Genomic DNA, 27,118 nt, shown 5'->3' with positions numbered 1-27,118 from the left:
ATATTTCTCATATTACCAGGTTCCTTTAAAAGACTCTGGACAAACCTCTAAATGGTTGAACAGTTGAAATGTATAATTTTACTGATTTTTGTGTGCTAAAGGATTTGTAATTCTGTAGAGCCAGTCTCGTGACACGTTTTTCACAATGCCAGTTAGATGAGTGGCATGCAAAATTCCTGATATGTTCATCTGTCAGCCTAGCAGTGCAGCTTCCTTTGTTACCTCTCCACTTCCAGAGCCCTCATTGGACAATAGTTCAGCATCATCGCATCTTTCTGATAAGTAGGTATGATGCTGAACCAGAAAGTAACAAACTAATCTCCTGGCTGACCAAAATTACAAAGCTGATGGGAAGTAAAACGGGTAACTTTTCTGTGTTTCAAACGTGAATTTATTGGTTTGCTTAGAGTTGAACTTCAATACAATTCCAACTCAAAGGGCCAATAGTTATGGTCTAGAACAGCAATGGGCAAACTACGGCCCGGCGGACCTTTTAATCTGGCCCGCGGAGCTAGGCTCCCGCTAGGCTCCTCTCACAGTCCGCCCTGAAGACCGGTGTAGCATGAAAATCTGTCTCCTATGAGGATCTGTCCCCCTCGACGTATCTGCGCATGTGCCGGAGATCGCCGATCGGCTGCTAATGCCTGAAACTGGCACATGCGCAGATACGTCGAGGGGGACAGATCCTCATAGGAGACAGATTTTCATGCTACACCGGAACGGCGCGGGAACACGGCGAGAGGAACGCGCGGAGCAAAGGTAAGTGAATTGACACAGGGGGGTCTTGGGGACTTAATATGGGGAATGAATTACTATAGGGGGGATGAATTACTATAGGGGGGATGAATTACTATAGGGGGGCTGAATTACTATAGGGGGGATGAATTACTATATGGGGGATGAATTACTATATGGGGGATGAATTACTATATGGGGGATGAATTACTATATGGGGGATGAATTACTATATGGTGGATGAATTACTATGGGGGATGAATTACTATATGGGGGATGAATTACTATATGGGGGATTAATTACTATGCTTACTATGGGGGAATATTACTATACTTACTATGGATGACACATACACATCATTCATCTACTCTTGGTCCGGCCCCTGGGTCCAATATATGAACCCATTGCGGCCCTCAAGTCAAAAAGTTTGCCCACCCCTGATCTAGAACAATGCGGCAGACAATCCTCAACATGACCCTGGTAGAAACAAATTATAGGGTATTATCCTGATGGTACCTGGCCCCCTCCAGGAAAGCCAAGATATACCCTGAGACATCCCCCATATGTTTCAGAGGCTGCGAACAGGAAGGAACTATGTGCCATGTTTGGTGGAATCGCTCCCAAAGTTAATGATTTTGGATCAGGGTCTTCATTCTGATTCATAAAGGTAACAAATGTAAAGGTCCCCAAATCTTCATAAATTGCACTTTTGAATGAGCCTTCAGAGTGCTCCCCAAGACATATACCGTCCCTCATATTTTACCTTTTTCTTGCTATGAGGGCTCTTGAGCTGCTACTTTGTCTGTCCCTTCACACACAGACACGGCTAGCCTGATGCATGGAATGCATGAAGGTAAAAAAAACCTTGAGCCTTTACAACCACTTTAAAGACAAACAACCATAGATGATGCGATTTTTGTAGGAAAGAAAATTGCTCGATTCACCCATCAACACAGTCAGTGTTGATGGTGGAATCCCTCCCACAGACCTATTGTCTTCTCCTGTTTGGCTGTAGCTGCACACTGTCCCTGCCAGAAGAACAGTGATTATTAGCAGCTATAGCTGCTGGCAGTAATCAATTGCTGAACATCCGACACGCTGGTTGTACCCAAGTCAGTCGATGGATTGACTTGGATACAATCAGCCAACCCATACATGGATCAAATCGTGGCCAAGATTTGAACCATCTATGGCTGGCATATGTCTGAAAAGACCTGGCTGTGCTATCTGCAACCATCTGAATGAATTGGGTAGAGCGGGCTAGATCCTGAACTTAGGAGGGACAACTCCCAATCTTTACTTTCCCCTCTTTCCTTTACTCTTCTTTGCTGCTCTCTCTATTTCTCTCTTTCGCTCAATTATGGTCTAGAATTGCTTGGATCTATTCTAAACCCCCAAAACCATTGAAAATGGAAATGTTTCCAAGGTAAATGTGGGTTTGGTCATATTATGGATGTGCAACTCCAAAACTCTGTTTTATAAGATTGATGTATGCTTTGTTCTATGATTGGAAGCATATCAAGCTGACTCTTTTTGTAAAAACCTTTCTCCATGGTAAAAACAAGAAAATTGGAACAGAAAGTATGAGCAGGCATGGTTGTGTCAATGATTCATGTAGGCAACTCGCCAAGTCTAGTGAGAATAGGTTTTCTAGAAAATAGAACTAATGCCAAAACATTTTTCATTTTGGTGTAATGGAGGATTATGACCCCTGTCAGTTTGTTTTTTTTGTTTTGTCATCTGTGTCCCATTGAGGAAATTTACCTTCACTTTCGTTCCATACCCAATATATGAAGTGAGAGGAAATCCCTCCAAAATGAGGGAATCCCTGGTTGTCACTAGGCCAGGTGTCCCCATTGGAAGATTTCACCTCTGTCCCTGTTCTGGTAACAACTTAAAACTTGGGATTTGCGTTTTATTTGATCTGATTTTATTTTGTCAACTGACGTTATCTACGTTTTATAAAGCATGGATAATGATATTTTTACCAACCTTGAGAATATAGAGCGCATAAAACAAAATGCTTTTATATTGGTAGTAAATAAATGTAGACTGTGCAAAAGCCAAACACTCCAGACTACTAGCCAGCAGGAAACCAGGAGCTGTTCTAGTTGAAAATGTTCTGTTTCTCTGTTTGCTTGAACTGCTGTGTAAATAAAGGAAATGTTTGTTCATAGTTGGTGCCTATAAGACATAAATTATTTTCTTATTTAAATAATATTTTGCCTACAAATCTTTATCAGCATTTTTTCTTGTCTTTTGGAACCACTTTTTCCCTAAGTGAATAAGGTTGCTCTAATGTCCAAATTAGAACCAATTATGGCTTTCGTAAAAATGTAATTTAGACACAGCTTGTCCCTCCATCTTTTAGCAGTTTCCTGCTTTAGCATGGAACAGAACACTCTGCTAAACTAGGGACTGAGTGTCCTGAGATGATCTAATCTGAGTAGCCGTATTTTGTAAAAACCAAAAGTTTAATCTTCTTATCTTTTAACTTCTCTGGTCCCCTCATAAACATGCTAATTACTTTTCAAATTACACATTTCTGTTTTCATTGCATACCTTATTTTTTAATTAGTGCTGTCACTGGGTCTCTGTGCTTCTCTTTGCAATGCAGGCAGATCATGTCTGGTTGGAGGGGCAGGCAGGGTGCTGTACATAGCTTTCTGAGCAAATTACAGTACTCAGTACTGCTGTCACAAGCCCACAGCCCTGATGCACGCAGTGGGTTGGCTCTTGGAAGGAGTTTTGCAATTTATAAAATGCCTTGGATGAGTGTATGTCAGTCTGGAGGAGTGGGCATTCTAGACAGGCTTCAGACCACCCTAGGTAGAACCTATGTGTGATGCAAAGTTTCCATGAATAAAATAACTGAAATCCAGTGAATCCAGCATCATTTATGAACGTTCTTTGACTACATTCAATGCCAGTTCTGTGGTGTTAATGAAGGACAGACCTCTTTACCAACAAAAGTTTGTAAATTCATCTGTAAAGTACAAATCGACTGAAGAGGTTGTAAGAAGAGTTTTTTGGGTTTATTTAATTTATTTTTTGCCATTTTAAATTTAGCACTATTTGTCAATGTATACTTTTGTGTACCCATGTTTAGTTGTTCATTATGCTTTTTGCATTTTAGGTATGTGGGTAACCTGTCTCGAGATGTCACAGAAGCACTGATACTTCAGGTGTTCAGCCAGATTGGTCCATGCAAAAGCTGCAAAATGATAATGGATGTAAGTTTTTAGTTGTCTTTATACCTGATGGCAGACCTGGATAAATCTTCACAAAATCTGAGGCAGTTTCTAAACGTTAGGAGGCAACAACAGTGTGACCTATGTAGTTCTCATCCTCTAATACCCTCAATTTCCATGTATAAAGCTCACCTTTTCATTTTTTTCAGTTTTTCAGTTAACAGTGTGGAAATTTAAAAAAAACTACTTGTCCAGGGACTAAATTGGTGCCCCAAATCAACTTGTCCCTCATGATAATCTATATGTCAAGATAAAAAAAAAATACATTTGAACCAAAACCATATTTAAATCTGAGGTGCTTTTTAGTAATGTCTGGAGCTTTTAAAATCAAAAGGGGCTTTATGGCGACTTAAACGTGTAATAATTTTAACATTGCCCTGTTTATCTCCTCCTCCCCTCCTTGCCTGCCTCCAGCACCGAACCCGGGACTAGCAGGGAGGGGAGAGACTTTACAGTGTAATGAGTACCGATTGGGTGCTTGTCACTAAAGGGGAGTGTCCGGCTCATCCTTTATCCCTTTCGCTGCCAGAGCCGTTTTTGCGCTTTTTGCACAAGTTTAAAAAATCATTTTAGGCCTGAAGATTTCACAACCCCCCCCCCCCAAACATGATCTATTTTCTAAAAGCGGACACCCTAGAGAATAAAATACTGGTAGTTCCAATTTTTTATGTCTTATATTACCCCAAAATTTCAGTAAAAAATACAAGTTAATTTTAGGGCTCAAAAAAAGCAATACTTTACCCTATTTTTTGTAAAATATAATATACGAGGTTGCACCGAGTAAATGGATATTCAACACGTTAAACCTTAAATTTGCGTGCACCTGTGAAATGGCGACGAACTTCAGTACCCCATACTTTCTATAGGTCATCAGTATAGTGTACGGAGGAGGTCTCATGCTAGAATTGTTGCTCTCATTCTGGCATGCACGGCGATATGTAACGTGTATCGCAATCAACGTTTTCATGCGTAGGCGCCCCAGCATGTGCTTTTACGTTTGTACGTGCATATATGTGGGGAGGGAGGGGATGTTATGTGCTTGGGTGTAACTTTGATATTTTACAATTTAAAAAAAAAATTTTTTTTTACTTAATTTTTTTTTCATCCCCAATGTGTTGATTTTTGGTGACAGGTTCTCTTTATTGACACATCCAGGGTCTGAAACACCCTGGATGCCTCCCCTGAATGTAATGCGGTGCACATCACGCTGTATTACATTCTTTCCTCGCCTCGATGTCCGGGAAATCTTTGAACGGGGACAAAAAGGGGAAGGGAGCAGATTTGTCCGTCTCCTACCTCCCCTCTAGCCAACGGTGGTGAGCTGGTCCCGGGACCGCAGATGGGCAAGCGGAGCCCAGGAGACAGTGGGCGGTTCATGCTGTGAGGAGCGGAAGCTCGCACTGTGTGGACGCAATCAGCAGCAGCGCTGCCGCCCTAATACTTCCACCTGACAGGTGAGCCCTGCTGCTTGCCTGCAGCAGGGCTGAAGGATATAAAAAACTACCTGCTCGGCGCCTGGAACTACATGTCTCGGGCATCGGGCGATATAAATTCAACATCCCTGCAGTTACATACCATCCAACCATTTTAAACTTGGATTTATCTCATAAATCATTGAAGGGAAATTCCATAAACCAATTTTCTAATCCAGTTACAGCATACTAAAATGGTGGACAAGAGTCGATATCACATTTACAAAGGCCATTCCTACCTTGTTTTTAAAACTTGGATTTGTAGTGTTTGCAAAGTGGAGATGGATAGTAGTAGTTAAATGAATAATTCTTTAGCCAATAGGGTTATTTTCATTGGTTTGTTAGGATGTTTTATCTTCTGTGTAACATTTCTTTTGTGTGTCCTTTTTTCAACATATACCTCTAATAGGATTTTTTTTTTGAGCAGACAGCTGGAAATGATCCTTACTGCTTTGTGGAGTTTTATGAACATCGCCATGCCGCTGCATCTTTAGCTGCTATGAATGGGCGAAAGATAATGGGCAAGGTATGTCGTCTTCAAATGATAAGTGGCATTTCATTCACATTTTGTCACAGAAAAATATCACTGTATTAGACAAGTTTCGTGAGAGCTGGTTAAAATGAAGCTCCACTTGTGTAGAGAAAAACACAGTACTCTCCATAATTCGTGATTTTAGTAAGCTTAAAGTGTAACTAAAGGCAACATTTTTATTTATTTTATTTTTTTTTGGATAGAGTGGAGAGGGATTAGAATCCCTGTCAGATTTTTATTGCTGTGTCTGGCCCCATTGGGGATATTTACCCTCAGTATTTGCTCTGTTTACTAGAATATCTCAAATTTTGGGCTGTCCCCAGAAAAGTAATAGAGGGGAAATCTTCCAATGGGGACACTAGTTTTGGTGACCTTTGGGGCCACAAGGAATTCCCTTAATTTGCAGACATTTCCTCTAGCTATAGGACAGGAAGTAAAGGGAAATCTGCCCAATGTGACACAGATAGCAGAAAAAAAACAGGGGTTATAACCTTCCCTTGCTCTATCCAAAATGGGGGCAAATAATTGTTTTGCTTTATAGTTCTACTTTAACCACTTGCTACCGGGCAATTTTACCCCATTCCTGCGCAGGCCACTTTTCAGCTTTCAGCACTGTCACACTTGGAATGACAACTGCGCAATCATGCACCACTGTACCCAAAGAAAATTTTTATCTTTTTTTTGAGACAGAGCTTTTTCTTTATGTTATTTAATCTCAACTGAGGTTTTTATGTTTTTGCTAACTAAAAAGTACTAAAAATTAAAAAAAAAGTTCTTAGTTTCTGTTATAAAATTTTGTAATATTTCTCCACTGATGTGCGCTAATGAGACAATGGTGGGCACTGACAGGCAGCACTCATATGGCACTGTTGGGCTGTACTGACTGGCAGCTCTGATGGGCACTGGTATGTGGCATTGATGGACACTGGTATGTGGCATTGATGGACACTGGTATGTGGCATTGATGGACACTGACAAGTGGCGCTAATGGGGCTACACTGATAATCAGGGCACCACCGATCGCCGTGCTACCCCGGGGGCGTGCATGCGCAGCTCGAGTGGGAGGACATCCTATGATGTCCTCCCACAACTAGAGAACCACCGCCCTCCCGTCATTTCCTTATATGGCAGGCGGGAGGCGATTAAAGTATAACCAAAGGCAATTGTTATGGACAAAGGGATTAGAACAACTGACAGGTTTTTATTGTCTGTGCCACTGTTTTGGAGGTTCATGCTCTCTATTTGCCGTTTTACCATTATCACTGAGAACGAAAGTAAAAGAAAATTACACATTTTGGTTTGTCACCAGAACAGGAATAAAGGGAGATTCTTCCAGTGGGGACGTTAGTTCTGGTTGACAAACCGGGATTTCCCTCACTTTGGACAGCTTTACTCCCACTTCCTGTTTTGGCTGTGGGACAAAGTGCGGGAAAATCTCCATGATGGGACACAGATGGCAACAAAAACTGAGTTATAATCATCTCTCACTGTATCAAAAAGTGCCTTTAGTCCTACAGTACTTTTAATAGCAGTTTCTCACATGTTCCTGTTCTGTTGGTGTAAATACCAGTCACTCCTTCCAAAATGGTATGGTTTGGTTGCTATAATCACATGAACAAACTCTGTTTTGTAATAGAATAAAGGCATTGAAAAACAGTAATCAAATCACATGAGGACAACATTTCATTTCTGAGGACAGACATAGTATTCAGAATACCCTCAGCTGCCATGGTTAAAAGGAAAAAAAACTTCTTTTTTGGCCATTTAAAAATATTCTGATGACTGTCCTCACTGACCCCCCCCCCCCCATCCTCTATAACAACTAATCTTAAGAAATCGCAGACGACAATGCATCATTCTCTAATCAAAGCGTGACAATGTCCTTTTAGAACAGACTTTCTCAAGTAGGGTCCACATCACCTTGGGGTGCAGCCTGATTTCTTTAGGGGTTTCATGGCATCCTGGTTGAGAAAGTGGGTGGATCAAGCTCTCCCTGAGCTGGCTCCACCAGTCTCAGCCCTGTATGGCTAGACCAGCAGAGCTCTAAATTCTACAAATGCCCCAATTGGGAACGAGCAGCGTGGGGGAAATGGGGAAGCATCTTCCTGATTCCTTTCTCACTGCCTCCCCCCTACAGGCAGCATTGCAAACAAATCACTTACCTGGGAATGCGAGTGCAGCTACACTTAACAAAAAGTGTGTACGTTATTTTAAATCCTGACCCCTAATCTTTTAGATCAGAACTACTTTTCCAAGATAGTGGGGGTGCTTTTTTTTTTTCTCCAGGGCTTGTGCATATTAATTGCTAGAGCTGCCGCTCCTCTGAAAAGCAATTCCTGCTACGACTGTTTTTCAGAGGCATCTGACAGGTGGCGATGAGGCGATATGTCACCTCCTCACTATTTCAACCCCCTGATTGCAACACCATTGTGTTGCAACCGCGTGCAATGCATGCATTTGCAGGGCAGTTGCAGTACAACCCCACCTGCGGACAATAGTACCTGCCAAATGCAGTAGGGTATAATTCCTGCAATGGCCACAGTATGTGTATAACGGGGCAGCACAGTGGGTAAATGGTTAGCAATTCCACCTGGCAGCACTAGGGTTGTTGGTTTCAATCCCAGCTTCAGCACTACCTATGAATGTGAGTTAGAGACCTTAGATTGTAAGCTCCTTGAGGGTTAGGGACTGATGTAAATGTACAATATATATGTAAAGTGCTGCGTAAATAGACGGCAACACTGACCACTGCCTTTGTAGCTGAAGAGGTAGCACTTGGTGGTAAAAACACTACTCAACCATGTGGTTTTACCATACCACAATCTAATGTGTAGGCGAACCTTTAGATTGTGGTACCTCAAGGCTGAAGAATTTAAAGGGTACCTTGACTGAAAAAAGGTTGAAAAACACTACTTTAGAATATCAGAACTGACAGATTGCATATGCACAGGGTGGCATCATATCCTAAAATAGCAAAGCTAGTAGTTTTTTACATTTGCAGTGGAGCAACACTGTACATGCGTAACCTGTCAACACTGAGGCTGTAAAGAGTGCTGCAAGATTGTCTATCCTGTATACATTGTAGGTGGGGCACTGTGAGGGTATTTTTGTCATTTTATTTCCACTTTAAATGACAAAGTGGCTTGTGTAGCAGTTCTTAAAGTATGATATATATAATGAATAAGTTTTCTTTTACGGCAAGCTTTTATTGGTATTGCTAGTAGGTCTAAACTTGTATACAATTATAGGCATGTCTAGGCACCAGTGCATAGTGGCATGTGCTTTGTTCAAGGTGCACCTAAACCTAGGGCATTTTCTTAAGCAAACAACTTCAGCATGGTAGTCAGTGTTTTGGACTGCATTATATTTAATCCCACTATTGGCCAATGAGACTGCCCTTAAGCGCGGCATTGTCAGGTCTAGTACTGAGGTGTTAAAGGGAATGACCCAAACTGTAGAAGATGGCATCTGCATTATTTAGCAAAAACAGGTCAAGGACACTTCAATGCAAGTACCTGCATTTTTTGATTACCTCTTTATCAGTAGATGGTTTCTTCTAATCAGCTGCTTCTCAGGGTTGCAGGACTTTGTAGAACTCATTTCAAGGTTTGTGTACCAATGTTTTTTTTTTTCTTTTGTATACAGGAAGTTAAGGTTAACTGGGCTACCACTCCTAGCAGCCAAAAGAAAGATGCGAACAGTAAGTTTTACCAAATATTGTACTAGTTTATCAATAGTTTGTAATGGATAACAGCATATTACATTAAAACCACTATAAATAATTTTAACAATATTTAGATTGGTGTTTCTCATCCTGTGATTATCATATATATTTCAAGCAGTGTCAATCTGCCTTTTAACTACTTCTTTTCTGCGTTGGTCAGTCTAAGTGTATATTAAACAAAACCCTTATTTCTTTAGATTGTGGGGTGAGATGTTAATACTTGATAAAGAAAAGTAAGATGGTTGAGAAACACTGCCTTAGATAACTTGTATTATTATGTTTGTGCTAATATTTTAAGAACAAATCTAATCTTTGTCATCAGGTAGTTCCGTTGTCAACACACTGCGTTCTCAAGGTAATTGTGTCTTTTTATGGATAAAAATTAAATCTCTCGCTGGTGACCAGCGACAGTTAGGCTGTTCCTATCCACTCCTTTCTTCTGCTATCACCCTCTCTAGCTGCCTTTTTCTGTTACTTTGGCAGTCTTGAGATCATTGATTATAACCAGTGAACCTAGCCATTCCTTAAACCATAACTAACCTTCTGTATCCCATAATAACATTGGTGTCGCTGGAGATTCCACTTCTGTGGAGGTGGTTCTGCTAAAAAACGCAGTTGTGGAGCTACTTTCAGATGTTTAGATATCACATGACAAGTAGCATATCCGTGAAAGCTTTGTTGATTTATAGGTATATGGTTGCTCCTAGCATTAATTCCACAAGGAGCTAAAACCAATTTTTTTTTTTTTCACCAAATGCCTTCTTCAAGGAGATTAACTTAATGTTTGATGGCTTCAAGAAGTAAAAATCTATTTAAATTATATCTGATAACATGCAAATCTCTTGGGTACATTTTCATAAAGTTGCATTTTAATGGATGGCCGTTAACTTTCTGGAGTATGCTGCTTTGAAATAAACTGTAAAATGAAATGCGTATTGTAATATACATTGGTTTTCCACTGTTCAAAAAAGTATATGCTTGGAAAATCATCCGTACTATGCAGCACCATGATCCATTGCTGATAATTGGGTGAAGGTTCAGTTCTGCTTCTCACCATTTTGGCTCCCTAGCAAGAACTGTCTACTTCAGTAATAAAAATCCAAGGTTTCTGCACGTGAGCCCCTCAGAATAAACCAGCAGTAAATCCAATATATATGAGATACCATTACCTATTTTTGTTGAGTGTCGGGAATCCCATAATAAATATCCTTGATTTCTGCAGGCAGACCTGTAAATGACAGCAAATATGCAAAAAAAAAAACCAAATTTTTTTTTATGTCGTAAAGGAGGGTTGTAAGCCCTGTCAATTTTTTCCCACCAGTGTTCTATTGGGGAGAGTTTCCTTCACTTTTTGTCTCCCATAGCCATAACAGGAAATGAGTGGAACCCCTCCAAAGGAAGGGAATCCTTGGTTCTCACCAGAGCTATTGTCCACATAAAAAGATTTCCACATTTCCCTTTATTCCTGTTCAGGTAACAACCCAAAATATAATTTTTTTTTTTTTTTTATCCCCACTTTAGGTGAAAGTGGTCACCAGGTTAAATAGGGGTGAATCTAGCTAAAAGGGACAAACACAAATCAAAACCTGGACAGGGTTCCAATCCCTCTCCACTGTGATTCTCTGTGCATGTGCTCACTCCTTGTAGCTGTGGCATAGGGTAGGAAAACAGATGTTTTATCCTCCATTTTGTTGAAGATTGGTCACTACATATTACTTTGTAGAGGCTGGTTTTATCCACTGTATGCATAGTGGTGTATCTTAGTGAGGAAAAAAAAGTATAATACTGCTCATTTTATGTGAAACTTAGTATATTCCAGAAAGGGAAGGTCATTTTAATAATTTTTGGATGTATTCACATTGATCATCATGTCTTAATCCATATCAGTCTACGAGTGATGAAAAAGAAAAAAGGGCAGTGTTTTTCATAGTAACTGCTCACATTCTTGTTCTTTGTTTGCCATAGGCAATATTCATATTCTTTTACTTGTTCTTTAAAAGTTGACGCTTAGTATACTAAGGAAAGATCCTTGGAGATCCAGCAGCTTTTCTCCTTTAAGAAGGCATTTTATTGTATGCATAGTGTAGAATAGTTTGATCTACAAGTGTTTTTAAATCTTCCATAATTATGTTTTCTTTGTGGCATTATCTGCCATATAATGAGCATGGCTGTGCCACTCCCTATATTCTTTCTCCAAATATGAGTTGTGTCTCTACAAAAAAAAGTATATATATTTCACTTTTTGGAGGCATATTTTATTTCCATCATTTTTGTTTATTAGAAAATATATTTTATTTTTAAATAGGTTCAGTGGTTGAATTTAGCAACCAGTGATATATTTGGGCAATACATAGTATTGAGCAATGTGTCTAATCTGGGGGCTTTTATTTTAACATCTTGCTTCTAATTGCTGCTTTTTCTCTTACTAATAATGGAGCAATGTATTGTGTTGAGTAAACTGTAATTTGTCGCCTTTAAAAATATGAAAATGTTGTTTTCCCCTTTCACCCTGTTCCCATCTCCTTCTCCCAACAAGATCATTTCCATGTTTTTGTTGGTGATTTGAGCCCCGAGATTACAACTGATGACATTAAAGCTGCCTTTGGACCTTTTGGAAGAATATCGTAAGTACAAAGAAAAGTCGAAGCCAACATTTTTTCCTGTGTAACTTCAATGTCCTTTTAGATTCTTGCTGCGTTCTCCAATCCTCATTCAAAATAATTTCACTATTGAATTTTTCTTTTTTTTTTATTACTGTTAACTGGTTTTTAATATTTAATTTCTCAAAATTTACAGCTGGCCACAGACCAAAAAGGGGGTTAACGCATTGACCTGAGAATTCAGTTAACAGGCCACGTATGCCCTTTTTTTTAATTCCTATTTTTTTTAAATATATATATATCATTTTTCCTATTTTCCGTTTTTATTATTTTTATTTCCATTTAAGTAATTGAAATTGTGTTTGCAATGACCAGGAACAAATTGCATGGTTTAACTTTTTCACAGCTGGCGTGGTCTGCAGAGCACCATTGTTGCAGGTCTCTTCTGCACTGAAAGAGTTAAAAAATGAATGAATAAAACACACAAGAAAGCCACTAATTTTAAAGGTGTACAACTATTCCAAGGTTAAATGACTCAATTTTCAGTCGCTTGCTTTAGCCCATGCTTGATGTGGAAGTAGCCATGTTGTGAGTGGGATCAGCTGTAGTTTGTGTTAATGTGTTTAAGTTGTTATCAATTAATTTGCATGTACACCTAATTACTTGCTATTGTCCTCCACCCCTTTTTAAATAGAAGTTAGTTTTTAGCTCTTGATGACTGATGTAAGGGGACTGCTTTAAACTTTTTAATTTGCTGACGCTTCCTACTTTGGCCTTTTAAAAGGGACAAAGGAGTGATATGGGGTCACAGTGTGGTCTGTTGTGGTTTGCTTCCCTCATTTATATTTGCTTTTAGGAATGCGATTCTATAGGTAAATGTGTCTGTTTTTTGGTTGCAGAGATGCACGAGTGGTGAAGGACATGACAACTGGAAAATCAAAAGGCTATGGTTTTGTGTCTTTCTTCAACAAATGGGTATGTTGTTTAGTTCCTGTTTGTACTGAAGTTTCCACCCTCACATGTTACCTGGTATCAATTTACCTTGGGCTTTTTTCTGTTGCTGGGGATTTCCACCTTGAGTATTGAAAAACCCTTAGGGCTCTTTCACCTAGGTGACAGTGCTTACCGCTCTCAGTAAAGCAATCCACAATGGAACTGGCAAACATTTAAAAAGTGATCCTGCTGACTTTTTTTTTTTTCTTTCTATCCCAAAAGTGATTTTGTATTAGGATACCACACTGCAACCGCAATCTAGGCATTTGCCTTATGGTTGTAGTGCTCAAATGTACAAATTTGACAGGTAACTGCAGGCCAAGTTAAAATTGCTGCACAGTGTGTACAGCCCTTTCCAGCTGTAATGTTAGAATTTAGGTGGGCATCCAGGGGGAGGGTAAAACTGTGACTTTGCTGCCTGTGTTTAGGCCACCCCCAACCGCCCATGTGAAAGAGCCCTTACTGTGAGAATTACTGGTAGTTTTGAAGCTGCTGGAGGTATTGGAGCAACACAGATTTTTCAAAGCCCTTTAAATCCCTTGGTGCTGATTTACTATCCTGATTTATTTACCTCTGCAGAATCTTGTTTCCGAAAGATAGACATTTAGCCCATCCACCATGCTTTGTTTTGTTCTGTTTTCTTTAACCATTTCCACGCCGTGCTACACGGCGACACCTGTGCGTAAAATCACGTGTGTGTGTGTGTATATATGTGTGTGTGTGTATGTGTGTATATATACACACACACACACACACACACACACACACACACACACACACACACACACACACGTAATTTTGCATTTCCGGGCAGGGAGGGTTGCGCGAGCCCTACCTGCGCCGCCATTCGCTGCCGCGGATGTGAATCTCCGGGTTCCGGCTGGTGATTACTGACAATCACCGACAGGAAGAAAGACTGTTTTGTTTACAAACAGTCTTCCTCCCTGTCAGCTCAAGCACACTGCTCGGGACGGCTGTGCACATCCCCCCAGTGTCAGAATGTCCGCCGCAGTCCCGCTAATGTACGCCGCTGATGGCTGCCATTACTAGTAGAAAAAGATAAGTTAAAAAATCCCAGTATCTATACCGCCATTTGTAGACGTTATAACTTTCATGTAAGCCAATTAATTTACACATATTGGGATTTTTTTTTATTAGCAATGACATGTAGCAGAATACATTTTGGCCTAAATGTATGACAAAATTTTATTCTTTTAATTTTATACTGGACATATTTAATAACAAAAAGTCCAAAATATTGTTTTTTTTTTCTCTCAAAATTGTTAGTCTTTCTTTGCTTATAGCGCAAAAAATAAAAACCGCACAGGCGAGCAAATACCACTGAAAGAAAGCTCAATTCGTGGGGGGAAAAAAAAAGGATGGAAATTTAATTTGGGTGCAGGGCTGCATGATCGTCAGTAACACAGTGGTGTAACACAAAAAATGGCCTGGTCAGGAAGGGGGGTAAATCCTCAGGAGGGCAAGTGGTTAATGCAAGGTGCACTTAATGTTTACAGGCCTCATCCACTGTAATTAATAGCAGCTTCAGAGTATAACAAAAACACAAAATATATATACTACCTTGTGTGTAGCTCTCTCCCACAGCGTTTAGGAAAAGGTGACATGGTCGTCCTTCTGGCGAAATCCTGGGGAATGCCAAATATTGCTGCACTGTGCTGGAGCATCATCTTCGAAATTTGGTAAACTGGGTATTCCCTGGGATCTCTGTGGAAGGAAGGTGATCTCACCACCTGCAGTACAGAAACTGGTTGTAGGGTAAGCATGATTTTTAACTTTTATTCCCCCCCCCCCCCATGTTCATAGCTAATAGATTTTAAGAAATCTTAAGAATCAGAGTAGTGTGTAGTAGCATTTTAGTCTTTAATGTCTTGTCTTTTCAGGATGCAGAAAGTGCCATTGCACAGATGGGAGGACAGTGGCTTGGTGGTCGACAAATCAGGACAAACTGGGCCACAAGAAAACCTCCAGCCCCAAAAAGCACCTATGAATGTGAGTAGCTACAACAGAATATCATTACCAGCTATCTAAAAACAGTTGCAACTGATTTGGATCCTGTTTCTGTAAAAAAAATATTTATCCATTAAAATGTAACTGTTTTTGGAAAAATAAAAAGTGTAGGATGGTTGGCATTGCCTTTTTACTTTTATTATAATATTATGATTATAATGACACAATTTTAACTCCCAACGTTTGTTCATTACATATTAACAACTTTTATATGTCTGACACTGGGATGCCAGAATTATAAATGGTGTAAACAGTATTTCTTTACCACTCATTAAGGAACACAGGATTACTAGTTATTCTGATACTATTGAGTCATACTGTAACACAGGGCTTGACAAATTTGCTTTGAATCTAGGAGCCAGCTAAAAAAGTTAAAGATATTAGCCAGTTTTTTCAGCATAACATGGGTTGTCGGAGCCTGGGGCAAGGCAACATTTTAGTGACAAGCTACATGCGATTGGCTGCATGACAATCACAGCAAAACCGCACCACATTTTAGGTGCCATTGAAAATAATGGCATCTGAAGATGCGTTTTGTGATTGCAGCTAATCTGCCAGGATCCCAAAACTCCCAGGTGTGAATGGAGCTACCCTGGTTCACACATATGCGATTCTTGCTGCATTTTCAAATTATCAGATTCGCATGACAGGCTAGATATTATGCGTTCCTATTGAGGTGGTTCACACAAATGTGATTCACATGCATTGCGTTTTTGAGTTCCATTATGAAAAGGGTCCTGTGCGAGTTTGTTTGCAGTACGTTGCAGACTTGCAAGTGTTAAAGTAGATACGGAGATAAGTGTCACATAAGATTGCTATTGACAAGTGTTTTTGCATTGAAGTCAATGGGATGCAGTTGTAGAGAGAGAGACAAAATCGCACCTTTACTGTAATCTCACAGAAACTGGAAATGCATTGATTTCAGTACACATCTGTGAACCCAGGTGCCAAGATGCAATTTCTAGTTGCTGTGGAAACTTGGAACCTGAGTTTTGTCGAGCCCTGCTGTAACAGGTCAGACCTCATAACTAGACTTAGGAAGCACCTAACTACATTGGACAAAGTACTTGCATGTAGTTTATCTGAGGGCAAAACTATACAAAAGAATTGTAATAGTACAAGTACAAAAGTACTTTAATAAAACACTGACTGCATGAGAGGCAGTGTCCAGCGGCTTAACATAAAAATTAAAGGGAGTGCTGTACTTACAAAACAATGTCAGTACAGCGATCTCTTCTGTCACGATCCCAGCGTCAGACCCCAGACCTTCTCACCCAAACTCGTGACCGAAGGACTAGCCAATCTAAAATCGCGATGTGATGTGCATAACAATGCCACACCCAGCTGCACCCTGCACAACGATTTTCCAGCTAACGGACCACAATCGATGTACCGGCAGCCTTGTTACTGGGTCAGGTTAATTATGCAATTAACCCTTCACACTGCCATCACCTCCTATTTGTACAGAGAGGAAACTCGGCGTATCAGCTATAACACTCTAATGATTGAAATAATCGACTGCATAACACGGTCATAACACAGGCTTGTTATACAGAGGGTTAAACAAACAGTAGCGTTCTCTTTAGAGGCAGGAATTCATAAGTTTCAATACAGAGCAATAGAAACAGTTCAACACTTTCAGAAAGAGAGATTTATTACTAAAAGGTCAAACGGGTGCAATAAAAATATTTACAGAAAAAAGATGTAACTAAGATGTTAGATGTAACTAAGATATATATATATATATAGAGAGAGAGAGAGAGAGAGAGAGAGAGAGAGAGAGAGAGAGAGAGAGAGAGAGAGAGAGAGAGAGAGAGAGAGAGAGAGAGAGAGAGAATAACAGCACAGCAAAGAGATATCAGAGAGAGGTGAAAGGGTTAAGGTACTTGCCAAAGTCCTGGGTTAGCAGATCCAAGTTTCAGAGCAAAAGGGCATGGGTCTCGCCAGGTGGTATTGATGTTAAAATGGCAGACATCTTCAACTTCCTACTCTTAGGCCTGACAGCCTGTTTTGTATTCCCCAGCAGGGGGTGGCTCTGCAGTCAAGGACCAATCTCTGCTTAGGGTGTGGGGAGATGGGTGGATGCCTCAACTATAGCAAAAATTTCCCATAACTCATATTTCTTATAACTTTTCATCTGCACAAGTGACCCTCCACCCGCGGGGAGATTATTATGCAGACAAGTCTGAGGATTGATTAGATATGAATTATGAAAGTGTACACTGAATGGTTTGCAAGATCTATTTTTCTGCTTTCCTGTGTGTCCGAAGACAAAATGTTTGACTCCTCTTAGCCCATCTGGCGATATGCTCGGTTTTTATGTAAGTCTCTCATATTCCAAGATATGAGACATAGGGGGAAAATGGTTTTAACAGAGGTTATCTGATTCTGTCACCTACACTGAGTTAGGTTTTATTAGGTTGGAATCTCTCTCAACTCCAGAGAAAGCTTGCCTTATCTCTTCTGAGGTGTAAAATGGGACAGCTCGCCCAGACAGCTAGGCACCTAGCTCAGAGATGCCTTGGCCTGCCAGTGACCCACAACCAACACACACACACTGGCCAAATGTCTCCTCTCAGAGGGGGAGGGAGTGAGGGGAGAAAAATGGATACTCTTTAACAAAATGGCGGACTGCTCAGTCACTGTTTCGCACGTTTGCGACATCTTCCACTGTGCCTTTGTGTCCTGGAAGGACAGCTGAACCAGCTTTAGTGATCCTTTTTAAATGACTGTTAGTCTTTTGTACAGGGTGTATCTTATGTGGTTTCTCCTGTACAAGCTCATGTGACTCCTTTTGGCTCTACATTTTGGTTCTGTTGGATTTTCAAAGGCTGCCATTTGCATCTATTAGGGATACTCCTCTTTTTTTTTTTTTTTTTTTTTCACTCTCACAAAGTTGTGTTCCATGATGCTATCACCTCTGCAATACGTGTGTCTGACCTGGTGGCCCTATCATGTAAAGAAGCCTTTTTCGTCTTGACACAATAAGGTGGTATTGAGCCTGTTTACTTCCTAGGGTAGTATTGTTCTTTCACCTAAACCAGGGCATTGTTCTTTTATTTCTCTGTTTGGCTTCAGTACTTCAGAAGGAAATTTCCCCTCACTGCCTGGATTTAGTTTGTGCTGTATGGGTTTACCTTGATGCCAGTGCTTCCTTTAGGAAGATTGACCTTTTTGGCATTCCTGATAGTCCACATAAAGGAGAACATGGCTCTCTTTTTTCCCTTTCTCTGTGGCTGTGGCAGATTACTGTTCAGGCCTTAAGGGCATAGTTCTAGCATTGGGCTTTTTAGGTCCTTTGGGCTTTTTAGGTCCTCAAGCAATGGTTTCCCAGATTTGCAAGGCTGCCACCTGTACTTCTGTTCACATGTCAAAGTTTTTTACCAGGTAGATGTTCAGGCCTCACCTGATGCCAGCTTGGAGAGTAGGGTTCTTCAGGTAGCTCTTTGCCTTGCAGACTTGACCTTTAGATGTATGTTTGTTATGTGGGCCTATTGGTGTTTGTTTCATGTATTGCCCATCCTTCAGTTGGCCTTTCTTTGGACATCCCAATTGTATCCGAATAACTACTGATCCTATGGCCCTTAAAGCGGAGCTACACTGCCTCTGAATGCCACAAACCAAAACGCTATTCATTTTTCATTTTCAGAATAAACGCCCCCATCTATCCATCCGTCCCTCCATGCTTTATTTTGTTAAGAAATCAATTTGAAAAACACTCCTGAGCATTTCTGGCTGCAACCATCTTGAATAAGGGCAGTAGCATTTTTACTTCCTGAAATCCACCTTCCCTTAGCCTAGACATGCAGGCAGTTGGGTGTGCTTAGCTAAAAAAAACTCCCCCTCCACTCCTGAAGACGCCTGGGAAGTATGACATAGTTTGCCTAGAGTTGAACCAGGAAGTAACTGAAGAAATGTAAATACGTTAAAACCAGTAAACTATTTATTAATGTTAGCAGCAGATTTTAAAACAAATTCAGCGTTGATTGGGAGAGTGAAGTTCCACTATAATGATAAACTATACAGGATGTTTGTACTTGCTATAAAATCTGTTCCTTAGTTTATTAAGTGCCGGTTCACATATATGCAGATTGGATGTGGTTTGAATCGCATCCAGTCCTCATAAGTGAAAAAAACATTGCTTCCTATGGTGCCTGTTCACATACACCATATTGCCAAAAGTATTGGGGCGCCCCTGCAACTTATTGGATGCAGGTGTATAAAATCAAGCACCTAGGCATGCAGACTGCTTCTACAAACATTTGTGAAAGAATGGGTTGCTCTCAGGAGCTCAGTGAATTTAAGCGTGGTACCATGATAGGTTGTCATCTGTGCAATAAGTCCATCCGTGATATTTCCTTGCTACTAAATATTCCACGGTCAACTGTTAGTGGTATTATAACAAAGTGGAAGCAACTGGGAACAACAGCAACTCAGCCACAAAGTGTTAGGCCACGTAAAATGACAGAGCTGGGTCAGTGCATACTGAAGCGCACAGTGTGCAGGAGTCACCAACTGTCTGCAGAGTCAATAGCTAAAGACCTCCAAACTTTGTGTGGCCTTCAGATTAGCACAACAACAGTGCGTAGAGAGCTTCATGGAATGGGTTTCCATGGTCAAGCAGCTGCATCCAAGCCTTACATCACCAAGTGCAATGGTGTAAAGCACACCGCCAGTGGACTCTAGAGCAGTGGAGACAGGTTCTCTGGAGTGACGAATCACTATTTTCTGTCTGGCAAACTGATGGATGTGTCTGGGTTTGGCGGTTGCCAGGAGAACGGTACTTGCCTGACTGCATTGTGCTAACTGTAAAGTTCAGTGTAGGGGGGTTTATGGTGTGGGGTTGTTTTTTCAGGGTTTGGGCTTGGCCCCTTAGTTCCAGTGAAGGGAACTTTTAAAGTGTTACTAAACCCAGTACCCTGCATTGACTATATCTGGTCTCTCACAGTACACAGAACATGGAAATGCAAATATTTTGGTAACTTTAAACTAAATACTTTTTCTCATCAGCAGTTAGAGAAGTCTTGTAACTTCAGCAGAGCACTAGTTAAAGCTTGTAGGAGTTTTCTTTCTGCTCTAGGAAGATGCAAAACCTCTGATCTTGTCTGGACAGTGCTGATTGGCCCTGTGCTGATTCCACCCTCCCAAAAAAAAACCTAGAAAACCTCTAGCAATACACACCAAACTGAGCATGTGCGACCACGGGTTCAGTCTGTATCAGGTGGTCATTTCAACAAGAGGAGGGGCAGAGAAGAAAGGATCAAACGGCCTTTTTACACAATGCAGAGGATTACCCCTGTAGGTTCCACAGTGAGTATAACAAGCATGCTTTACTGCATACTGATTTTACTGTTGTGGGTTTAGTAACACTTTAAAGTGTTAGCATACCAATACATTTTGGACAATTTCATGCTCCGAACTTTGTGGGAACAGTTTGAGGATGGTCCCTTCCTGTTCCAACATGTCTGTTCACCAGAGCAGAAAGCAAGGTCCATAAAGACATGGATAAGTTTGGGATGGAGGAACTTGACTGGCCTGCACAGAGTCCTGACCTCAACCTGATTAGAACACCTTTGGGATGAATAGAGTAGAGACTGGGAGCCAGGCCTTCTCGCCGACATCAGTGCCTGACCTCACAAATGTGCTTCTGGAAGAATGGTCAAACATTCCCATAGACACACTCCTAAACCTTGTGGACAGCCTTCCCAGAAGAGTTGAAGCTGTTTATAGCTGCAAAGGGTGGGCCAACTCAATATTGAACCCTATGGACTAAGGCTGGCCATACATTATACAATTATCTGCAGATTTTCTGCCCAATTTCCTTTAGATTTACCTTCAACTATGTAGTGCAAGGGCCTGCCTAATTGGATACAACTGAAAGTGTTGTTTAGGTTTGTCCTCCTATTATATGGTTTTTGGTAAATCTAAACCAAAAATCTGCAGATAATTGTATAATGTATGGCCAGCCTAAGGCTGGGATGCCATTAAAGTTCATGTGCATGTAAAGGCAGGCAGCCCCATACTTTTGGCAATATAGTGTATGTCTGGTGCAATGGCGGTGCGGATTTAGTGCAGTTTGAAAGTCATGTGCGATTTCTGAGCAGTGCCTACAGGCTATTGACTTCTATGGGAACCATTTCTAAACCGCAAATGTGTGAACAAGATAAGATCCTAACCTAATTCTCTCCTGAACCTGATGTAAACCGGACATGAACTGCTGAACACCTACTGTATCAGCTGTGAAACCTGATCTTCAATCCGGAACTGCACATGTGTGAATCAGCTCTAAGGGACACTGATCCCACCCCTCTTTGTTTTGATTTAATCCTTAAACTGCTTTTCTACAAAACTGGAATGGGGAAAGTTGTACAAGACTGGGCAGCGGCTTTTTTTTTTTTTTTTTTTTGTTTGCTAGTGTCTAAATCATGCTGAAGGCGGTGGTATACAGTGCCTTGAAAAAGTATTCATACCCCTTTTAATTTTCCACATGTCATGTTACAACCAAAAACATTTTGGTGGTGGGTCAGTGATGGTCTGGGGAGGCATATCCATGGAGGGACACACAGACCTCTACAGGCTAGACAATGGCACCCTGACTGCCATTAGGTATTGGGATGAAATCCTTGGACCCATTGTCAGACCCTATGCTGGTGCAGTGGGTCCTGGGTTCCTTCTGGTGCATGACAATGCCCGGCCTCATGTGGCGAGAGTATGCAGGCAGTTTCTGGAGGATGAAGGAATTGATACCATTGAATGGCCCCCACTCCTGTCTGACCTACATCCAATAGAACCCCTCTGGGATATCATGTTTCGGTCCATTCGACGTAGTCATGTTGCACCTCAGACTGTCCAGGAGCTCAGTGATGCCCTGGTCCAGATCTGGGAGGAAATACCCCAGGACACCATCCATCGTCTCATTAGGAGCATGCCCCAACATTTGTCAGGCATGGATACAAGCACGTGGGGGCCATACAAACTACTGAGTACCATTTTGAGTTGCTGCAATGAAATTTCAGCAAAATGGACTAGCCTGCTGCATCATTTTTTTTCACTTTGATTTTTGGGGTGTCTTTGAATTCAGTCCTCTGTAGGTTGATAATTTTCATTTCCACCAAACACATTACCCAGTGTATATCAGTATAGATATCCAGCATGATATTTTCTCCATTGAGATCTGATGTGTTTTCAAAGTGTTTCTTTTTTTGAGTAGTGTACAAATGCACGCCACACTTTTCAGATATTTATTTTTAAAAAAAGTTTGAAACCATTTATCATTTTCCTTCCACTTCACAATTATGTGCCACTTTGTGTTGGTCTATCACATAAAATCCCAATAAAATACATTCACGTTTTTTGTTGTAACATGACAAAATGTGGATAATTTTAAGGGATATGAATACTTTTTTAAAGGCACTGTAACCCAATTGTATCAGAATAACTGCTGGTTCTGTGTCCCTTCATAAACGTCAAACTGATTTTATAGCAAGTACAAAAATTCCATATTTATAAAGGAAATTTTCCCATAGTGCTTTACAAACTAAATGCAAAATTTTAATCTACTTTAATGTATAGTATTTGTCTAGGTCTTACTGATTTTATTATGCAAGTGCTTTAACAGCCCATGAATTTGCTAGCACTTTTGTCTGTTTGTGTGGAAGCTGAAAAACAGTGGTATTCTGGGTTTCACAAAATCATTATTTCTGACTCTGCCTTTTTGTATTTTTGTAAGTTTGTTTTTTTATTTGTATGTAATGTAGTTAGATCTTTTATCTATAAACATTCCTAAATATGCTTTCTCTTCAGCCAACACAAAACAGTTGTCTTATGATGAGGTGGTCAACCAGTCAAGCCCCAGCAACTGTACTGTGTATTGTGGTGGTGTTACATCTGGATTAACAGGTAAGCATTATGCTTTTCAGAGCTGGTATATCATGCCATGAGGGGGGGGGACTTGCTTTTAATGTAGTGTCTATGGTTTTTCTGCAGAACAACTCATGCGTCAGACTTTTTCTCCATTTGGCCAAATAATGGAGGTCCGTGTTTTCCCAGATAAAGGGTACTCTTTTGTACGGTAAGTTTCATTTTCTAAGTCATTTAACTGCATAGGGAGCTGAGTGCTCTCCTCCTTTCTTTTGTGTATGTTGTCTTTCTGTGTTTTCCTTTCATAAAAATTAACTAAAATTTGGTTTTAAACTTCTAAAACTAGATGTCCTGCCTAACATTAGGCATTACAGTATGCCTATTATTGCCCATTGAGTAGCCACAAATCCTATATTGTCCTATTTTTTTTTGTTTTGTTTATAATGTAATTGTTTTTCCACATATCTTAGCCACTTGCCCTCCTGAGGATTTACCCCCTTTCCTGACCAGGCCTTTTTTTTGCTATTCGGCACTGCACTATTTTAACTGGTAATTGCGCAGTCATGCAATGCTGTACACAGACTAAATTTATGTCCTTTTTTTCACACAAATAGAGCTTTCTTTCTGTGGTACTTGATCACCTGTGTGCTTTATATTTTTTGTGCTATAAGCAAAAAAGTCCAAAAATGTTGAAAAAAACTCCATATTTTTTACTTTCGGCTATAAAAAATATATAGTAAACTCAAAGTTAGTCATAAATTTAGGCCAAAATATATTCTGCTACATGTTTTTGGTAAAAAAAAAAAATAACCCCCAATAAGTGTATATTGATTGCTTTGTGTGAAAGTTATAGCGTCTACAAACTATGCTATCAATACTGCAATATATGCCATTTTTTGCTATACATCCACTGCCAACAATTGACAATTGCACGGTCATGCAGTACTCTACATAAATTAAATTTATATCCTTTTTTTCACACAAATAGAGCTTTCTTTCTGTTATATTTGACAGACCAAGACCAAGACAAAAAAAACTAAAAATTTCTTCATAAATTTAGGCCAAAATGTATTCTGCTCCATGTTTTTGGTAAAAAAAAAAATCCCAATAAGTGTATATTGCTTTTGTATGAAAGTTATAGCATCTACAAACTATGGTATAGATCAGTGTTTCTCAACCTTTTTTCAGTCAAGGAACCCTTTAAAATTATGGACAGTCTTGAGGCACCCCTAGACTGTCCATAATTTTAAAAGGGCACCTCATTCTAAAATGTGAAAAACTATTCTAATAGTTTTATATACGCAGCAACATCCATACACGTAGGATACCCAAAATTAGAGGCGATTTATTCTTCCAAAGCAAATACACTTTTGCACACTGGTACTGACTAGTATTTCATTGTTTCTCTTCTCCCTGAGTTTTCTCCATCACTGAGCTAATGTGACCCCAGCACTGATGGAGAGGGGCAGGGGAGGGTCATACTAGAATGCTGTGCAAGAAACCGACATACTCCTCAACTAATGATGCCATTGGTTGCAAGGATGCCAGCGGCTAGAAGGTGGTAATGATGCGCAATGAAAACCTGTGGCTTTGTTGCAACTAAAAGGCAGGCTTGTTCCACCCGCTGGCTTGTATACAAGTTTTGGGCAATTTTTAGACATTTTGCCAAGGCACCCCAGGTTGCCTGGACACCCTGGTTGAGAGAGACTTATAGATAATGGAATTTACACAGCTTTTACTTTCTGACTGCCTATCACATTTTTTTAGGTGCTAAAAGGCGATCAAAGGGTTAACTGTGTGCTGGGAGTGTTTTACTAGGGGGCGAGGGGGTGTGTGCTTCACTGTAAGCACACTTCTCTAGATGGCTGTGCACAGCCATCCAGAGCACTGTGCCCGAGCCGACAGGGAGGAGGACTGTTAGGAAACAAAGCAGCCCTCCTCCCTGTCGGTGATCGTCGGTAATAACTGGGCACTGGCGGGTAATCACTGGCCGGGACCCCTACACAGAAATGCAAAATCACGTGTGTGTGTGTGTGTGTATATACGTGATTTTGTGCTCCTGTGCCACCCTATAGCAGTATTTCTGCTATAGGGCAGTCGGGAAGCGGTTAATAAAAAGAATAAAAATTTAAAAAAAAGGGATACAGCAGTGATGTACAATAGAAGCACAGGTAAAATTGAAGTAGTTGTGGTGTGGCTTCTCACCGTTCAGCTATCAAGCAGCTGTGAGTACCTTATGAAATAACATAGCGTATGTTACCACATATGGCCCTGTGAGGGATGTGTTATTCAGAAAGGCATTAACAGGAGTATCTGATTAACTAGTTATGAAGAAGTAGGGTCCGCTAACCATTTAAACCATATGTTTTCTTATTTTACCAGACAGCCATGGTTAGCACAGGTGTTTTTATATAACAGGAGATTATTATTTACCAGTTGTTTCCAAAAAGAAAATGGATGGGGGGGCTAGTGAAGGGAACAGAACAGGCTCTTCTGGCTAATAAAGGAAAGAGCAAGTATCTTAGGGTATCTGCTCTTAAGCAGGAATTATATTTAAAAAGCAGAGTTCAGCTTCACTTTTAAGTATACCTTTTGTTGGAGAAATGAGCTGTCATTGCTTACCTTGTTCTGAAAATGATGTTTGCCTGGCTGTTATGAGATCTGAGGTCTTTATTATTTTATAAATCGCTGACTGGGAGCAAGTATTTCAATCAGTAAAGTCATAGTCGTCATCTTCATACTAACTGAGGTTGGCAATGACTGCTTCCTTTTTCGAAAAGTTTCCTTTTAAAATGGTATGCTATCTTTTATGTCTAGAATTCTAACTATATACCAGTGCTTGATAACAAAGCCCCATCTGCTCAAAGAGGCTTTAAAAATTTCAGTTTGGCAATTTTTTTTTTTTGCATAATCTGGCCCTGGCACAGAAATCTCATGAAAGGATTTTTTATATAACCATGTACATCGTGTGCTCTATCTTTTCATAACAATGTTTAGTTGGATTATATTGACATGATCCTGCACTTTTGGAACCTGGAATGCATTCTCTGCATTAAGGTAAAAAAAATATTTTGTTGTGCAGCAACCCCTCCCCACTCCTAAATACTTACCTGAGCTCAATGTCAATCCAGCGCTGTGCACGAGAACAGGACTCAGTGAGTAGTGGGAATCATGGCTCCTGCTGTTGTCAACCAAAACTAGTGATAAGGGAGCGGGAGGCTGAGCCGCACTATGTGCGTCAGTAGCACACAGTGTGGTTCGGGATAGAGCCAGCACGAGTACCAAGCCAATCCCCCCCTCCCCCCCTTCCCACCGGACAAGCTGCATGCTGTAGGAGGGAAACTTAGAGGAGCCAGGAGTGCCAGCTGGGGATACTAGAAGATGAGTATCAGGGTTGCTCCGTGCAAAACCACTGCACAGAGCATGTAAGTATGACAGATTTGTTATTTTAAAAGAACCTTTGCAATCCCTTTAACCACTTGCCTACCGGGCACTTTTACCCCCTTCGTGCCCAGGCCAATTTTCCGCTTTCAGCACTGTCACACTTTGACAATTGTGCAGTCATGCACATATGAATTTATAATTTTTTTTGCACACAAATAGAGCTTTCTTTTGGTGGTATTTAATTGCCATTGGGTGGTCTATTTTTTGCACTAGAAACAAAAAAAGAGCAAACAATTTTTTTAAAAATCAAGTTTTTCTTTGTTTCTATTATAAAATTTTGCAAACAGGTAATTTTTCTCTGATGTGCGTTTGAGGCTGCACTGATTGGCAGCATTGATGGGCATGGGTGAGGCGGCACTGCTGGGCACTGATCATCAGTGCCGATCTGTTCTATGACCATTGCCAGTTATCGACAGTACTTTCACAGCTTGAGGAAAGTGCTGCCGATAACTGGCAACTGTATTTACTCCATGATCTG

General features: G+C 40.5%; 1 protein-coding gene across 3 annotated transcripts in view; it reads left to right on the top strand.

The window, feature by feature from the left end:
- Positions 1–27,118, top strand: part of TIA1 (TIA1 cytotoxic granule associated RNA binding protein) — a 47,190-nt gene that overhangs the window by 14,847 nt on the left and 5,225 nt on the right. The window contains exons 2-10 of one of the 3 annotated variants that reach the window (XM_089687183.1): positions 3,873–3,969; positions 5,887–5,985; positions 9,637–9,691; positions 10,038–10,070; positions 12,252–12,339; positions 13,215–13,290; positions 15,210–15,318; positions 23,140–23,235; positions 23,323–23,407. In XM_089687183.1, the coding sequence (XP_089543309.1) occupies positions 3,873–3,969; positions 5,887–5,985; positions 9,637–9,691; positions 10,038–10,070; positions 12,252–12,339; positions 13,215–13,290; positions 15,210–15,318; positions 23,140–23,235; positions 23,323–23,407 (738 nt within the window). Of the gene's footprint in view, positions 1–3,872; positions 3,970–5,886; positions 5,986–9,636; positions 9,692–10,037; positions 10,071–12,251; positions 12,340–12,511; positions 12,572–13,214; positions 13,291–15,209; positions 15,319–23,139; positions 23,236–23,322; positions 23,408–27,118 lie in introns of those variants that run through there. The other 2 variants (XM_089687184.1, XM_089687186.1) reach the window with 2 other exon arrangements.

Source organism: Staurois parvus, unplaced genomic scaffold, assembly GCF_062004578.1.
Source record: "Staurois parvus isolate SC_StPar_1 unplaced genomic scaffold, SC_StPar_1.0 ptg000420l, whole genome shotgun sequence".
NCBI lineage: Eukaryota > Metazoa > Chordata > Amphibia > Anura > Ranidae > Staurois > Staurois parvus.
The sequence above is the reverse complement of the archived record's forward strand: the minus strand, read 5'-3'. Positions and strand labels throughout refer to the sequence as shown.